This window comes from Lithobates pipiens, unplaced genomic scaffold (genome assembly GCF_037356315.1).
Source record: "Lithobates pipiens isolate NorthernLeopardFrog02 unplaced genomic scaffold, aLitPip1_a1.2 Scaffold_22, whole genome shotgun sequence".
Taxonomy (NCBI): domain Eukaryota; kingdom Metazoa; phylum Chordata; class Amphibia; order Anura; family Ranidae; genus Lithobates; species Lithobates pipiens.
In genome coordinates this window covers 297,914,110-297,932,369 of record NW_027507784.1, presented here as the reverse complement: position 1 = coordinate 297,932,369, position 18,260 = coordinate 297,914,110, and the positions used below count along the sequence as shown (strand labels likewise).

The window sequence follows — 18,260 nt, the reverse complement described above, 5'->3', positions numbered from 1 at the left end:
GCAGCAGTGTGAACCCAGCCTAAAAGAGAATTATACAAAAAAAGTGTGTGTTTTTTTTTTTTTTTTTTTTTTTTTTTTAGCACTACTTTTCCTTTATATTGGCTTTCGAAATTTACAAATGCAGCATTTTAGATTAAAGGTAGCACTGGGAAACATTAGATGTTGTTCTTGTGTGGGCGAGAAAAGCAGAAGTACTATTTTTGCAGCACAATAGATGTTTAACAAAAAAAAAATCATAATAATAAAATAAATATCCACATGAAGAGAGGGAAGCTAGAAAAGGCAGGACATTAGGTTTAAAAAAGAAAACAGTCAGGAGATTCCATATAATAAATAACATTATTGCACTCCTTGCTGGATGGGAACTTTTGTGTGGCAGAACCAAATAGTGCTGCTCTCAGTTTTACACGGGGAAGTATGCTGGGTGCACCTAGAATGAATTAATGTGAGCACAGCAGGAAGCATACTGGAAGCTGCAGAAGGTGTAGAGTGTGTTTTGCAGAGATTGTAAGTTTCTTGTGGCTGATTGCTGCTTCCATATCTGATTTCCTATATTATCTGTATTGTAGTTTTAGGTTATAGCTCCTGCTATTAGTGTAGTCTGTACTCCTACAGTGTGTTTTTAGCGTCTCCAACCTCCCCCTCTTAAAGGAGAAGTCCAGCCTGAGCTCGTTTGGCTGTACACCTAAGTAAGGATGAGCTCAGGCGTGTTCGCAAACAGCATGTGCAGAGCCTGCCAGGAAGTCGGCATTGCGGAGCGCTAATCACAAGCAGTGAGATATTGTCCCGATCTGTGGACTTAACTTCATATGATTAAAAATGTTATTTAATCGCGAAATATATGTATAGTTTATACTATTAAAAAAAATTACTGTGCACCGCGAAAGTGTTCGGGTTTGACTTGAAAAGGTGGCAACCCTACCTGTGATCCATTTTCAGCAGAGAATGGTCTGAAGTCCGCTCTCTGCTGATGTCACTAGAATCAGTCCAGGCACAGCATCATCACGACAATGGAAGTCTGGATCCGCTAGCTGCCTGGACTGATGCCAGTCTCAGCCTCTCCGCAAGCCGCTGAGATGCCCCCCCCCCCCCTCCACAGCTCAGTGCTCTAGGGGGGGGGGGCAGAGCGGAGAGCTGCCGAGTGACAGTAGCTCTCTGCTTGGGGAGCCGAGAGAACGGAGCCATTGGCAGTGTTCAATGGCTCAGTTCTCAGTGCAGAGGCGCGGGGGGGACGGGACAGCATCAGTTCGATGCTGCATCCACCTAGGTAAGTATGATGGTAAAAAAAAAAAAAAAAAAACTATACTTCTCTATTAAGCTGCAATGGCTGCGGACGGGGCTGTTTACATGCTTCAGTCGCAATGCTTTACTTTGCAGCCGTGGCATAAACCTATCGTGATTCAAGTGAATAGCGAAGTGTTGCGTCCATTTGCAATACACACGGTTGTGGTGTATTTGTTTGGCAAACATAAGGTTAAAACGGGCATCACATCACCTCCTCACTGTCTGTCGATTGCTCTTCATTCATCTCTATGTCTTGGCTACAAATCTCTGAAGGAGAAAAGTGGCATGTGACAAGACGTGTCTCACAGAGCTCCCGTCCTAGATCCTGCTCCCAGCCTGTGAAACCGTAGAATTTCGGTCCACAAACCTGCCGTACGCACCTCTGATACCCCTGGTTCTGCCGCTGACAGTTTGGATGCCATGCAGACCCGCAAACAGACTGAGACTGGGGGACCATCTGAATTCCAGTTAGGGCTGGGCTAGATTATTTTTTTTTATTTTTTTTTTACCAGGATCAGCACTGACACCAAGCCAATCCTGAGGTGCTGCGGGCAGGAGTTTTTAGGCGAGGCCGCAGCTTCGGACTAGGCCGAAGCAGGGGCCTCACCCAAAAATTCCTGCCTGCAGCTCCTCAGGACCGGCGCGGTGTCCATCCCAAAAAAAAAAAAACTTTGAATCGAGGTGTTTTTTTATTTTTTTTTTAAATCGCAGATTTTTTTTCTTTTTTTTTTTAGAGAAAATCGCCAAGCTCTAATTCCAGTATGGCACCGCAGCCTCCCTCTCCCAGAGCTCTCATGGAGCTGACAAGCTGAGGGATGTGGGTAAGCCTCCTAAAACTCCCAAAACACACAGGAAAGACCCCCCCCCACCAGGGACATGTTCTACTATGCCCAAAAACTGTCTGGGACCATGGGGCAGAGAGGGGAAGAAGACATGGAGGCCACCCCTGCTATATTCCATGAAGCCCCGACGGGAGAGCAGCTGTCACAGGGCCCCTCTGTCACTACTGATCTGCTTCTCCCTAAGGTTGAAGAGGAAGATTGGGGGGGGGGGGAGTTGAGGATGCACAACCAAAATTGTGCACAACTGTGCAGCGGCGACAAACTACATACATATTTAAAAGCCTTTACAGGTTACCACTTTAGATTTACAGAGGGCTTCTACTGCTAAAAGTCCTGCCCTCGATCTGACGTTTGCAGTGATGCCTCACATGCATGGTGTAATTGCTGTTTACATATGACAGGTGAACAACTCTTGTGTTTGCCTTTGCACGTGAGCACAGAGGAACCTGGATGATTTCCTTATTTATTTATTTATTTTGCTTTTCAATTTTAGCTTTACACTGTTCCTTTCGATTTTTATTATCACAGAGAATGTAAATATCCCCTATGATAGCATAAGGTAGTGACAGGTACTAGGTTTTTTTTTGTTTTGTTTTTTAATTGGGGTCTATTAGACTCTAGATCTCTTCTCTGCCCTCAAAGCATCTGACCAGACCAAGATCGGTGTGATCAGATGCTTTCCCAATGGCGCTGTTTATATCCGGAGAAATCAAAGTCATGAAATGCTCGTAGCTTCCGGTTTCTTAGGCCATAGAGATGATTGGAGCCCTTTCCTATCTTCGATCAGCTCTATAGTCAGCTGGCGCAACCACCAGCTGCATTATCAGGTTCCGGTGGGACAGGAGAGCCAGAGAAAACCAAGAAAGACGAAGTAAAGAATTTGAAGGCAGCATAGATTACCATTTAAGCATGTTTAAAACGATGAAGCTGTTGCTGGAAAGCATAGCTGGCCCCGATGGACAGTGTGATGGGTGTGCATTAAGAATATGACATGTTATGCACTGGTATAGAGTGAGGATAAGTATATTGATTGTAAACGGAAACTTGCTGAAAAAGGAATCTATGCCCTTTTTGTTATTTCTCTTTCTTTTAATAAACTTCTTTGAGGGGGAAAAAAAATAATTCTCGGAAGGAAAGCGATTTCTAACACCGCACAACCCAAAGCTGTAGCACTATCATCAGCGACTGTTTGAGGCCCATCTCCAGGGAAAGTAAGGCCTGATTCACACCTATGAAGATTGCGGGTTTGCATATTCCAGGTGCATTTTGCGTTTTTTCAATACGCATTTTTGATCCATTGAAGTTTATGTAACCAAAAACCAGAAATAACTCCCTGGCCCTTTCCATAAAATGCACAGATGTGAACTACATCCATAGGAAACGCACAAAAAAAATGCATAGGTGTAAACCAGGCCTAAAGATCTACCTTTGTGGTAGGGCTGCCCCTTCACTGCAAAGGTTAAATGCTTGTTTAGAGTACCGGAAATAGCGGCGAGTGCTCTCCTCTGCTCCGCTGTTCTCAACATCCTCATATCCTTTGCAGGGCTTTGGGCTCTGCATTGTGCTAGAGGGGGGAAAGGTTGCGGTTGGATGGGGCAGGAGAGGTAGCTGCCCTTGGTGCCATTTTTTTATTGTTGGGGGGGGGGGGGGTCGTCAAGAGGCAGCAGTCCATACATTCAACTGAGCTGGGAGCCTGCCCTCACCCCTTCTATTCTTTAATACCTGGGGATTGCCATACCTGAGCAGAGAACAGTGATGTCTCCAGTGGACTTGGCTCAACGTAGTTTTCTTTTCTTGTTTTTTTTTTTTTTTTGCACCTGTCAGGCAGAAGCTGCACTGTAGTTCTAGTATCATAGATCTCCACTGCAGAAGACAGTTGCACGAACAGCAGAAGGAAGGGGGTGCAATTTTTCATCTTCACTCTGGACACTGGATGACCATGTCCCGGCACTGCTTGATGACGTCCGAGCATAGGGGAGCAGAGACTATGGACACCAGTCTAGCAGTGCAAATGGATCCTGCAGGAGCCGATAATTTTTTTTCCCAAGAGTTCAACTTTAATTTGCAAGCTGTTAGCCGCTGCCATTATTAGTATGAAGTGGTTGTTAACCTCTGCTACAAAATCGCAATGTAACATCAGCCTATGGCTTCCTCACAATTGGTTTCCATTACCCAGTCCTTTTTTTTTTTTTGTCTATGAACTTTTCCTTGTCTATGTGATTACTTAGGCCCCATTCACAGCTGAGCATAGTGTTTTCAGGCAGAAAACCGCACAAATTTTATCGTGATTTTGCAGTGTTTTACGCGATTTTGTAGAGTTTTTTTTTTTAGCACGTTTTGTGATGTTTTTGTGCAGGGCAAAAGGTCACCAATGTAAAAAGAAGAAAACGTCCAAATCTGCCCTATTCAAGTGACAGAAAAGGGTGCAGAACTTGTTTGAGCTTCAGGAAACTTTGAGTGGAGATGTGAACCATCTCCATTGAGAATAAAATATTTTTTCCCCTCCAGCGTTTTGTAGCTTCAGGCATCAAGCTATAAAACGCTCAGGTGTGAATGGGGCCTAACATGGCAGAGGTGTCCCTTTCCATACTTCTTCTTCTTCTAAGAGGTGTCCCTCCCATTTCCTCTCAAAAAGGTGGGGGGTATGCACATGTTGTTGCTACAGAGCTATTTACAAATATTTTTGCTTCGGTTGAGATTTGAACATGAATAAAATTTAGTGACATGTTTTTATTTTTCCTTTTTTGTTTTAATAGTTTTTTCCATCATTCAGTAATGACCTGAGTAACTCTCTGGTGATCATCAAGAAGTAGTGTTGGACAGACATGGAGGAGGTGAGTCTAAAGCTAGCTATACACAGGGCAACTGTCCGACAATTTCAAGCAAATTGGCTCCAGCCAATTTTTTTTTTTTTAAAACACTTTTTATTGACAAGCATGCATATTCAACAATTGTGCTCAACACATTATAGTATACATATTAAAATTATACAATCAGATAACGGTTGTTGAAAAGTACAGATACAGCTGCGCATGGATCACAAAACAAAAGGAAGAGTAAAACAAGTATAAATTATACCCATGGGTAGCCAAAAATCATGTTTAAAAACCACTTCAGCTGCGGAAGATTTGGCTGCTCATTGACCAGGCCATTTTTTGTGATATGGCACTGCGTCGCTTTAACTGACAATTGTCGTGCGACGCAAACAAAATTGACCTCCTTTTTTTCCCCCACAAATAGAGCTTTCTTTTGGTGGTATTTTGATCGCCTCTACGTTTTTTATTTTTTGAGCGATAAATAAAAGAAGAGCGACAATTTAAAAAACAAAACAAAGTGGGGGTTATTTACTAAAGGAAAATCCACTTTGCACTGCAAGTGCACTTGGAAGTTAAAGTTGCTGTAGATCCGAGGGGGACATGCAAGGAAAATAAAAAAAACAGCATTTTAGCTTACACATGATTGGATGATAAAATCAGCAGTGCTTCCACTCATTTCAGATCTACCCCTTTGATTTAGAGCGACTGCACTTCCAAGTGCACTTGCCTTTCATAAATACCCCCCAATATCTTTTGCTATAATATATATATCCCACATTTTTTATCAAAAAAAATAATAATAAGCGTATATTGATTGGTTTGCTCAAAAGTTATAGTTTGTATTATTATTATTATTATTATTATTATTATTATTATTATTATTTTTACTAGTAATAGCGGCGATCTGTGATTTTTATTGGGACTGCGATATTTCGGCGGACAAATTGGACACCTTTGACACATTTTTGGGACCATTAAGGCGATCAGTGCTATAAAAATGCACTGATTACTGTATAAATGTCACTGGTAGGGAAGGAGTTAACACTAGGGGTGATCAAGGGGTTAACTGTGTTGCCTAGGTGTGTTCTAACTGTAGGGGGGATGGGACTGTCTAGGAGGAGACATGGTATGAACACACGATCTGTCTCTACTCCCCTGAAAGAGTTTACATACACAGATCCTGGTTCTCGCTCTGTCACGAGAGATCGCGGGAGCCCAGGCCCCTAGTGGCCAAAAGGCAAAGCAACGTGAGGTAACATCACTTCGCCCAGCTGTGCCATTCTGCCACAGTAAAACTGCGGCGGCTGGTCGGCAAGCGGTTAAGAGGACTAAATTCCAAAGAGTACAGTGTGTCATACCTTCAAAACAATAGACTTTGCAACATATATGTACTTAAGTAAAAGATATAGTAAGAGTGGAGGAACACCATACATCCCCTACTTTATTATATTTCGTAGTACAACCTCTATGTTCGTACACTAGTTTCTCAAAGGGTAGAACCTGATTCACCAGCTGAATCCATGTTCGGACAGATGGAAGACCGGGCTGAATCCATTTGAGCACAATAGCATTCTAGGCCAAAAACAATGTCTCTTTTAGCAAAACACGCTGATACCTCTGCCACTGTTCCTCATCTAGAATACCCAGAAGGCATACTCTAGGACAGTGATTCTCAACCAGGGTTCCTCCAGAGGTTGCTAGGGGTTCCTTCAGCATTGGGCAATTTCTGCCTCTCAGTCAAGTTCCCACTGATATCATTGATCTTTTTAACTATCTGTAAGGAGGTAATTCTTCCAAATGACCACAAGTGTAAGGACCATTCTTCCCACTGACCATCACAGTAATGTATCAAATGTTGAAGATCTAATCTAATTTTTAGCAGGGGTTCCCAGAGACTGGAGTACTATTTCAAGGGTTCCTCTGTGTTGAAAAGGTTGAGAAAGGCTGCTCTAGGAGTACATGGCACTGACAGAACAGAGGACGAGATCCATCCCCCCTGTCCAGTATCAAGTTATGTCAGGGCATACCCAAATAACTTGTGTAAAATCAGCAGTTGTGTTATTACATCGAGCACAATTTGAGGTGGGTATGCGATGCATAGCATGCAGTCGTACTGGTGTGAGATGTGACTGGTGTTTAATTTAGTTAATTTATTATCAATGGCTGGAGACATTTGTAGATGCGATGAACAGGCCTCCTCTGCTAAATCAGGTATAATCTGATGCCATTTTGCACCTCCAATGGAGTATTACTAACAGTAGCCATTAAAAGGTAGGTATAGGTATATATCTCAGAAATGAGTCCTCCAGGGCCCTGTGATTTATAATATGCCTATATTTTGAAAATATCAAATGAGTATTCTGGAACTGAGCCTGCAACGCGTGTCTAAATTGAATATAGCCATAAAAATTCGAACAATGTAGATCAAACCTCTGCCTCACATCCTCAAATGATAAGAGAACATTACCAGTGTAGATATCCACCAGGGTGCTTATTTTTGGGAACAAAAGGAATTAATCTATAAAGTGTAACAGTTGGGAAAAAATAGGGTTTGTGCCAGGCAGGAAATGCAGCCTTAGTGTCCTTGATCCCCGCAATACGTTTTCTCTCCATACTAATCGCGTTGGGTTCAATATTGGCAGCCGCCTCTTGTTTTGTGGCCTCCAATGCAATCAGCAAATTATAAAGTCGAAGGACATGGGCCAGATATGACTCTACCACTGTGGGTGATACAGGCAACAACCAATCGGATAGATGACGCAACTGACCTGCCAAGAAATAATAATATATGTTCTGAAGTGTCATACCCACTTCCAATTTGGGATGTTGCAAAATAGAAAACTTTAGCTTCCGTCTATTTTGAGCCCATATAAATAAGCTAAACTGAGCGTCTAAAGCTTTAAAATAGGTCTTGGGTACTGGTACAGGCATATGTGAGGACACATATAAACATTTTGGCAATAGGACCATTTTTATAAGGTTAATTCTATCTGGCACTGATAGAGGCAGTTTAGTGCATGTGGTAAGTTTAGTTTTTACTACTTGTGTTAGAAGGTCCATATTGGCCTTCAATACCACTGAAGAGGATAATATTATGTGTATTCCCAAATACTTGAATGAGTAAACAGTCTTAAGGGGAGTTACAACCCCGCTTTCAGAAAATACCTGGGGTTGAAGGGGCATTGGAACAGACTTTTGCCAGTTTTGCTGAAAAAGGGCCAAAGGTGTCAATTATGTGCATTGCGGTATTCAATGACCCCGAGGCATCCTGTAAGTATAAATCAAGATCATCTGCATATAGACCTATCAAATTGGTTCTATCACCCAGGGAGATGCCTTTCACCAGAGAAACTGCTTGAATCCTAAAGCCAAGGTCTCTATAACCACTGCAAAAAGAAGCGAAGACAGAGGACAGCCCTGGTGGGTTCCTCTGTGGAGTGGGATGGGTGTTGATAACAATCCAATAACCAATAGTTGTCAGTAGAGGTCGACCGATATGGGTTTTTCTCTGGCCGATGCCGATATTTAGAAATCATGGCGGCCGATGGCCGATATATGATGCCGATTTTATTTATTTATTTATTTATTTTTTTTGCGCGCCTGTAAAGTGCCTGGAAAACGTCTCCCCTGCAGTCTGTGTGAAAGACAGAGTTCTTTCACACTGAGGTGATGCGCTGGCAGAATGTTAAAAAAAAGTCCTGCAAGCAGCACTTTAGGAGTGGTGTATACCGCTCCTCCACCACTCCTGCCCATCGATATTAATGGGCACCACTGCCAAAGCGCATGCAATGCGATTTGGCAGCCATGCTTCACAAGCGCATTTAACCTTTTCTTCGGCCGCTAGCTGGATTATATGCGCCCCACTAGCAGCCGAATAGCACTGCTAAAATGATGGTAAAATGCTGCTAAAACTAACAGCATTTTACCATCAACGCCTGCCCGCTCCAGTGTGAAAGCAGCCTATAAAATAAAAACGGGTAGTCAAAACTTTTGGACGAAAAAAAAAAAATGGCCAAACTTTACTGTTTTAGGCTTTTTTTTTTTTTTTAAATCATTTAGTGTATTTTTTTTCCCCAAAAATTGCATTTGAAAGAGCGCTGCGCAAATGCCGTGTGATATAAAATATTGCAACAACCGCTATTTTATTCCCTAGGGTCTCTGCTAAAAAAATGTATATAATTTTTTGGGGGTCTAAGTGATTTTCTGGCAGAAAATACAGGACTTTTACTTGTAAGCAACAAGTGTCAGAAAAGATTTAGGGTCCTTTCACACGGGGCGGATCAGTTCTGATCCGCCCCGTGGATATCCGTTTGCTCAGCGCCGATCCCCGCTGAGCAGGGAGATGACAGCTCCGTCTCTGCACACTGCGCAGGGACGGACCTGTCACAGCGCCGCTCTCCCCTATGGGAGATCGGATGACGACGGACCGCAGTGCCCGTCGTCACCCGATCCGATCCGCAGACGGATGGAAAAATAGCTTTTTCCTCCGTTACACTTTTTCGGATCGGAGCGGGTCGGATGTCAGCGGACATGTCACCGCTGACATCCGACGCTCCATAGACCTCTATGGAGCACCCGTTCAGGTCCGCCTGAAAAACTGACAGGCGGGCCTGAACGGGACGTCAGTGTGAAAGAGGCCTTAGTCTTTAAATGGTTAAACTGAGAACTCTACACACTGAGTTGAGTTCATTCACTCAAGTGTAAACATTGTATCTTTTTGCTCTTTTCTTGGCAGACTGCCCAGAGAGGAAACAAGTGCTTCTATAAAGACTCAGGCAATTTACACTGACTTCTATTACAGAAGTCATTTCCAAGTCACACTGTAGTTGTAAATCGGCCTTTTTATCAGCTCAATCGGCCGATGCCGATTAATTTAAAAACTGCAAATATCGGCTGGCCGATATATCGGTCGACCTCTAGTTGTGAGGTGGGATTGGTATATAAAATTGAGACCCATGTACGAAATTTCTCACTAAATTGAAAAGATTGAAGGGCAGCTAGCAGGAAGGGCCACTCGACAGTCAGAAGCCTTTGCTGTGTCTAGAGAGGCCAGTACACACGAATCAGGGAAAAATTGTCGGAGTTGAACAATCAATTGGGTTCTACGAATTTTAATGGAAGTAGATTTCCCAGGCATAAAGCCAGTTTGGTCCAGGTGAATAATACTAAGGATTGCACAGTTAAGTAATTTTGGCTAAAATTTTTGCAAGTATTTTGTAATCAATGTTTAAAAGAGAGATTGAGCGATAAGAGGCGCAGTCAAATGGGTCTTTGTCAGGTTTTGGTATAAGTACCACCGTGGCGGCATATATGGATGGTGGCAGTCTCCCCTCCCGAAATGACTGAGAATATATCTGTACAAGAACGTGTGCTATCAAGTCAATGTATTTACCATATACCTCAAGAGGCAAACCGTCTCAGCCAGAGGCCTTTCCAGCCGCCAATGAGGCAAAAGCTTCTCTAACCTCGTCCTCAGTGATGTTGGCATCTAAAGCTAGCACCTGCTCCTGCGCCAGGAGAGGGAACTGCAGTTCACATAAATACAGATCAATATCTTGCCTAGTATGTGTAAGGCTGGTAGAATACATATTAACATAAAATGCATAGAAACATTCAAGGATTTCTTTGCCATGTGAGCTTCTATAATGTCAGTTCTGACTATTTTAGACACTAGTGAGCTGGTAGATTGTTGCTTAGCCATATGAGCAAGCAGTTGAAAATACTTTTGCTGAACGTAAAATGCCTTTCTTTTGGTGCTAGCAGCCATATGAGCCAAGTAAATCCGGGAAACATGTTCCCAATGTATGCAGGTATGCTGCCTCCCAATCTCTATAGGACTACACAAGGTCCTCCTCTTTACGTGAGGATTTCTTGATATAAGAGATGGTGGATTTTAAAGCTCCCCCAATTGGTCTGGAATTCTGTCATTGTTTCCTATCTGGGACAGCCAAAAGGGTTGCACTCTCTATGATCTGCGCACCACCACTGACCCAAAATCAATGTGGAGCAGTAAGAGGGAGTGATTTGAAACTCCACTAGGAAGATTTTTAACATCAGATATTTTCGGAATGAGTCTATTACTCATTGCAAGGTCAATTCGGGATAAAGTGCCCCTACTGGGTATAGACCAAGAAAATGCATGGGTGCGAGGATTGCATGCATGGGTGCGAGGTCTCTATGAGCTTGCCACATCTTACCACTGGGATTTTTGCCCATTCCTCTTTGCAAAACTGCTCCAGCACCTTCAAGTTGGATGGTTTGTGCTTGTAAACAGCAATCTTTAAGTCTGACCACAGATCTTCTATTGAATTGAGGTCTGGGCTTTGACTAGACCATTCCAACACATTTACATGTTTTCCCTTAAACCACTCAAGTGTTGCTTTATCAGTGTGTTTGTGGTCATTGTCCTGCTGGAAAGCGAACCTCTGTCCTAGCCTCAAATCACACACAGCGTGGCACAGGTTTTACTCAAGAGTATCCCTGTATTCAGCACCATCCACCTTTTCCTCAACTCTGACCAGTTTCCCAGTCCCGACTGCTGAAAAACATGCCCACAACATGATGATGCTACCACCATATTTCACTGCGGGGATGATGTTATTTGGGTGATGTTATGTGTTGGGTTTGCGCCAGATATAGCGTTTTCTTTGATGGCCAAAAAGTTAAATTTTAGTCTCATCAGACCAGAGCACATTCATTTTGGGAGTCTCCCACATGCCTTTTCGCAAATTCAAAACGTGCCATTTTATTTTTTGCTGAAAGTAATGGCTTTCTTCTGGCTACTCTGCCAAAAAGCCCAACTCTATGGAGCGTACGGCTTATTGTCGTCCTATGTACAGATACTCCAGTCTCTGCTGTCAAATTCTGCAGTTCCACCATGGTTACCTTAGGTCTCTGTGCTGCCTCTCTGAATTTAATGTCCTCCTTGCCCGGTCCGTGAGTTTTGGTTTGCGGCTGTCTCTTGGCAGGCTTGCTGTTGTGCCATGTTCTTTCCATTTGGTTATGATAGATTTTATTGTGCTCCTAGGAATCATCAATTTGGATATTTTTTTTTATAACCTAACCCTGACTTGTACTTATCAACATTGTCCCTTACTTGTTTGGAGAGTTCCTTGGTCTTCATGGCAGTGTTTGGTTAGTGGTGCCTCTTGCTTAGGTGTTGCAGCCTCTGAGGCCAAGGTGTGTATATGTAATGACAGATCATGTGACACTTAGATTGCACACAGGAGGACATCATTTCACTAATTATTTGACTCCTGAAGGTAATTGGTAGCACCAGAGCTTTTTATGGGCTTCATAACAAAGGGGGTGAATAAATATGCACGTGCCATTTTATCTTTTTTTTTTTTTCTGAATAATAGTTTTATGTATAGAATTTTCAGATTTTACTTCACAAACTTAGACTATTGTGTTCTGATCCACCACATATAATTCATATTAAAAAAAACATTAAACTAAAGGCTGTAATGTAACAAAATGGGTAAAAGGCCATGGGGGGGGGGGGGGGGGGGGCAATACTTTTACAAGGCACTGTATTAGATATGACTGCCCATCGAAGGACATCAAGGATCAGGGATCAAATAGCAAGGTTTCCAAATTTGTATAAGCGAAGGCATATGTGTAAGTTAAAGTATAATCATTTCTGCATGTTATCCCAGGGAAGATTGAGAAATCCAGAGAAATAATTAATTTTGTAATTTGTGCCAAGCACTGCATTAAGGTTTTCCGCACGAAGGTGAGTAGCTTGGTGAATCTGCATACCTGCTGCCATCCATAAGCTGCAAATGTCCTCCAACACAGGTGGCATGTAAAGTTCTGTCCCAGGTACACATCCATAAAGCCTTTTAACAGATATGAAGTAGTTGCCATCTGTCAGTAGGTGGCAGTAAAGGATCAAATGGCAAGTAACATGCAGCTCTTGAAAAATGTACAGAAGCAGTCAGGCATAGATACACAGTGCAAAAACTCTATGCAGAACATTCAAATCTGGGAATTAACAGATTCGGTAACCAACATTGCTGTCGGTAACAGACAAGACAGCAGAAGCACTTACTTATAAACGAGAAAGGCAGAAGCCCAATTAACATCTGTAAATTGTATGAAGAGCAGTAAAAAGGTCAGTGATAACACCAGAGTAAATCCATCTGGCACAGATCAGGAAGGGCGACTCTTAGCAGCAAGCCAGTCTTGGGCAGCATCGGTGGTGAAAAAGTGTACTCTGCTGCCATCAATCACCCTTAACCATGATGGGTAGGCCATTGAGTATACAATCCCCCAACTCCCTCATCCTCCTCTTAACCTTAGTGAAGGTGGCCCTCTGCTTTTGTAGTTCAACTGAGAAGTTGGAATATTGACACAGCTACATTGTCAAAATGGATTTGGCCCTTTTGCCTGGCTTTTCTCAAAACAAAGTCCCGATCCTTGCAGTTTAGCATTCTGGCAAGTAATGACCGTGGGGCAGCACCAGGGATGGGAGGTTATGCTAGGACTCTGTGCTCTTTCCACCGCAAAAGCAGATACAAAGTTGGCATAAGGAAAGGTATGCTTGAGCCATTTCTCCACAAAATTCCCAGGATTCTGACATTCTGCCTTTTTTAGGGAGCCCCACAATTATAAAGTTGTGTTTAGGAGTCTCGGTGGCCGCTCCTCGTGTGTGTGTGTGTGTGTGTGTGTGTGTGTGTGTATGTAAAGGGCTGCAGGCGCCATCGTGGTTCTTGGCCCGGGCAAACACTTTGAGCCAATCTACGGCTGCTGAGGAGTGATCCTTACTCATGGAGAAGGCTGGACACTCGGGTGACCCAGGGAGCTGTGATGAAGCTGGAGCAGCTAGTTAGTAGCAGGATTCTAAAGGTGGTTGGCTCTAGACACATCTGGCCATCTTAACTGTAGCCACGTCCCTCCAGCCAAAACTTTTTTACAGTAGCTTTGGTAAGAGTCAGACCTTCTGTTAAGTTTTTATTGCTGTTCCTGTTCTCATCTGGGACTTCTCTAGTTGCTTTTTGTACCAGTGACCTGTAACAGGAAATTTGGAGAGGGCAATGAAAAACCCTCTCCACTCCACTGTGCTAAAAATAGTTTTTTTTCTTGCTTTCACTGTCCTCATCAGAGCAGGATCCCATCACTTTCTGTTCTCGTAACACCATGTAGCAAGAAGAGGAGGTGAGAATCTTCCCAACTGGGACACCAATGGTAAACAAACCTTACATAGTCTCACATTTCCTCCTCTGTACAAAATAAAGTTTCTTTATTGTACATCGTGGAACACAGTGCCTTAAGTAATTAATGGGTTATGGGCCACCTTCAGGTGTTGACACTGGTATACCCAATACAGGAAGTTCACTCCCCTATATAACCCCTCCTCCTTCCAGGTATACCTCCGTTTTTTCGTCAGTGTCTAAGGTGTTGGTCACGAGTGAAGATGTGCTCTGAGGAGCTCCAGGAGGGATCCATGCTGGATTTAAAAAAACTCCACAACCAGATACATCCACGCCACTGAGGCCACAGGGGGGTACCTAGGCCTTGCATAGAAGAACAAGCTTTTGCCTGTAACGCCTCTCTTTGAGGGCTGGACCATAGGAACCAGGACTCTTTTTGTTCTTGCTACATTATCTAAAGTTGTCCTGAGGGTTGCTATACAGGTCCAAAGGAGTGTAACCCCTATTAAGGGACCCGGTCTTTGAAGGTTTACTAACACTGCCCGCCGTGATGGGTGACGTTTTGATCTGTCTGTTTTCAACAGTATCCTGCAGCGAGGAAAAGGTAAGAGAAAAGCTTAGGAACTGCAAAGTCCACCTATGCCTTTTCTTCCATATGTAACATTTTAATGCCTTAAAGTCTCCTCTAGAGGGTGTAGCAATACACATACACTTTTCAGCAGCTCTGTGTCCAGCTATAACAGCGTGGTGTGTCCTAGTAGCAGGAGGGGCTTCTTTATTTTTCCTCTCCCCCCAATTGGGGAAACTGGGGCTGGGGGTATATGTATAGTGCAAGGTACATTACATCCTATCTTCAGTTTGAGCAGTGTTGCATGACTGTGTGACAATAAGCCTCAACTGCTAAGACACCCCCCCCCCCCGAATGCTGTGCCGTCTCCGTGCACGCGGGCTGAGGTTGACTTTTTGAAGAGAGGAGGAGGGCTGGTTGATGGGGGTGTAACTAAGGCAGTCAGCGTCGTGTGCGGATTCAGCGTCCTCGTGGAAGCACACGGCACACAGGCAATCGGGCTTACATCTGAGAGGTCTTAAAAGGCTGACGCTCTTATCACTAAATGTCTCTACCAGAGCAGCTGAATGAAGAGTCTGCTACAGGACACAAGACCGCTGGAGCACGTGAGGGGTGTACACAGGCATTTCCAGTACAGGAAAATACATTGTTGTTTAGCATCCGATTTAATCTTTATTCTGCCATTGTTTTTTTCTTACTATTTATCAGCAAATAGTACATTTTTATTAGAGTGCCTCTGCTTTTGTGCTTAGCACTATGGCTTCCAAGGTTACCACTAAGGTACCAAAAGTTCCACCTCCAGGCTCTGGGAACTCCAGTCATGCCTCCACACTGTCGTCCTCTAAGGAGATGCCAGATATGGCAAGCCAGGATGAGTATTTGGAACCGATTGGTGGTGCAACTGCTTCTCACTCTTCAGCTCCTGTATACGTGACTGAAGATGCATGTTCCCCTGCCCTACAGGACTTAGAAGGAAGATTAGCGGCTTTAATCGCATCCTCCATCCAAGGGGATAGGATGCGTGCTAGATCCCCCTCCCCCACTCCAAATCCTTTACCAAAGGAACAGTGGGGACAGGATGAGGTATTACCCTCAGGCGATCGAGAAGAAAAACAAACCGATTATTCCTCTGTGAAGGGAACAACAGTTGATGATTCAGCTTTACAATCTGAGGTACAAATCCTTACGGAAATGGTTCGCTCTGCTTTAATGCTACCCCTAACAGAGTTAGCTGAAAGTGTGGTTTCTTCCTTGGGTTCTTTGAAACCTTTACAGCCTTTGCATGCGGTTCCTGTCCATGCGTTACTAGAAAAGATAATTTTTGCTGAATGGGATTATACGGATAAGCATTTTCTCCCTCCAAAGAGATTCTCAATTCTCTATCCCATGGAGGAGAAATTCACCCAAAAAATTGAAGGTTCCAGCAGTTGACGCTACGATTTCCAGTGTGAATAAAAGTTTAACTTGTCCAGTAGACAATGCACAAATGCTTAAATATCCAACAGATAAAGTTGGAATTCCTGTTAAAATCCTCTTTTTCCTTGGCAGGGACTGTTACTCAGCCTGCAGTCACTGCAATAGGCATACCAGTTCACCGAGGCTCTTAAAGAGGTCCCTGCACAACAGGCCCGTGAGTTGGCCGAACTACCAAAGGCATTGTGTTTTGCTATAGACGCTATGAAACATTTCTATTCACCAGGCATCTCGCCTTTCGCTTGTGCTAATACACATGTGTAGAAGAACCCTTTGGTTAAAAAATTGCTCAGCCGAAGCACCTTGCAAAGCAGAATACTAAAGCCTCATCATGAAGAGGGCCCCCCCCCACCAAGGTGGGGGAAGACTTCCAAAATACTCAGACGTCTGGCAAAGGGAAATTCAGGACAGATGGGCCATCTCCACGTTCTCTCTAGGATACAAACTAGAATTTCAGGAGTTTCCACCGTCTCGTTTTCTGAGATCAAACGTTCCCAAATATCCAGGGAAAAGGCAATCTCTGTTTCAAGCATTAGACCGATTATTGGTTCAGAAAGTGATCGTACAGATCCCCACAGAAGAGCAAGGTTTAGGCTTTTATTCAAAACTGTTTACGGTACCAAAACCAAACGAGTGTGTTAAACCCATTCTAGATCTAAGGAATCTAAATAATTTCCTGAAGATCCCCCTCCTTTCACATGTAGTCGATCAGGTCAGTAGTTTCTATCCTACAAGGAAGAGAACTTCTGGTGTCCATCGACATCAGAGATGCATATCTGCATGCCCCTATATTTCCTGCTCGCCAAAGGTTTCTGCGGTTCGAACAGCACTTTCAGCTTGTTAGGCTTGCTCTTCGGGCTAGCTACAGATCCCCGGATGTTCACAAAAGTACTGACCCCACCTCTAGCCAGGCTAAGGGCACAGGGCATTACAGTCTTGGTGTACCTAGATAATCTATTGTTTAATAGACTAGTCATTGGCTCACTTGGAGCAAGGTGTGCGCATTACAACAAGTTACCTGAAAAGTCTGGATTGGATTCTGAACCTAGAGAAGTCTTCCTTTAAAACTGCTAAGAAAGCTGGAGTATTTGGGACTGATCATAGACACAGCCCAGAAAAGGGTGTTCAGCATCATACGAGAGCTGGTGCAGATGGTCGGGTCAAAAAGAAATCCCTCAATTCGCCTTTGCAAGCCGTTCCATTCAAGAGTGTTGCAAAACAGTATACTGTCTGCTTGGAACAAAACAATCCAAGCTTTGAATTTGCCAATCCGGCAGTCCCCAAGAGTGTCCCAAAACCTCAGTTTGTGATTACTAACCCAGAATCTGCTGAAAGTTGGTCTGGAGGATTTACCTATCTGGAAAGTAGTAACAACAGATGCCAGCCTTTTTTAGGCTAGGGAGCAGTACTAGAGAAGACGACTGTCCAAGAACAGTGGTCAAGAACTGAAAGAGCCTTGCCCATCAACATCCTAGAGATTCGGGCAGTGCGCCTGGCTCTGGACTTCCAGGTTAAAGAATTGTCCTGTCAGGATCCAATGCGACATTGCCACAGCTGTGGCTTATATCAATCACCAAGGGGGCACCAAGAGTCTCTCAGAGAGAGGTGAACCATATTCTAACTTGGGCAGAAAAGAAAGTTCCGTGCCTGTCAGCAGTCTTCATTTCAGGAGTAGAGAATTGGCGGACTGCTTGAGTCGCCAGCAGTTATTCCCGGGGAAATGGTCTCGTCACCCTGATGTTTTTCAGGCTGTTTACCAAAGATGGGGGATCCCTATTCAGTTGCTGCCACGACTTTTGTAGGATCAAGCTGGAAAAAAAACAGATGATTCTGGTAGCACCTGCATGGGCCAGGAGGTCATGGTATGCAGCAATCATAAAGATGGCAGTGGAGTTTCCATGGTCCCTCCTACTAAGGCCAGACCTGCTCTCACAGGGGGCGATATTTCATCCTACTTTACAAATGCTAAATTTAAAGGCCTGGATATTGAAACCCACGTTCTGAAGAAACATGGGCTTTCCGGGTCAGTTATCTCTACTTTGGTTAATGCAAGGAAACCAGCTTCCTGAACTATATATTATAAAGTTTGGAAGGCTTCTGTTTCCTGGTGTGGATCCAAGGG

The 18,260-nt window shown here is 43.7% G+C and overlaps 1 protein-coding gene across 2 annotated transcripts in view; it reads left to right on the top strand.

The window, feature by feature from the left end:
* Window positions 1–388: 388 nt before the first annotated feature.
* CUNH8orf33 (chromosome unknown C8orf33 homolog) overlaps window positions 389–18,260 on the top strand; it is a 62,286-nt gene continuing 44,414 nt past the window's right edge. For both annotated transcript variants that reach the window (XM_077449213.1, XM_077449212.1), the window contains exons 1-2: window positions 389–507; window positions 4,883–4,960. In XM_077449213.1, coding sequence (XP_077305339.1) covers window positions 4,952–4,960 — 9 coding nt within the window. In that variant the 5' untranslated portion in view covers window positions 389–507; window positions 4,883–4,951. The remainder of the gene's footprint in view (window positions 508–4,882; window positions 4,961–18,260) is intronic.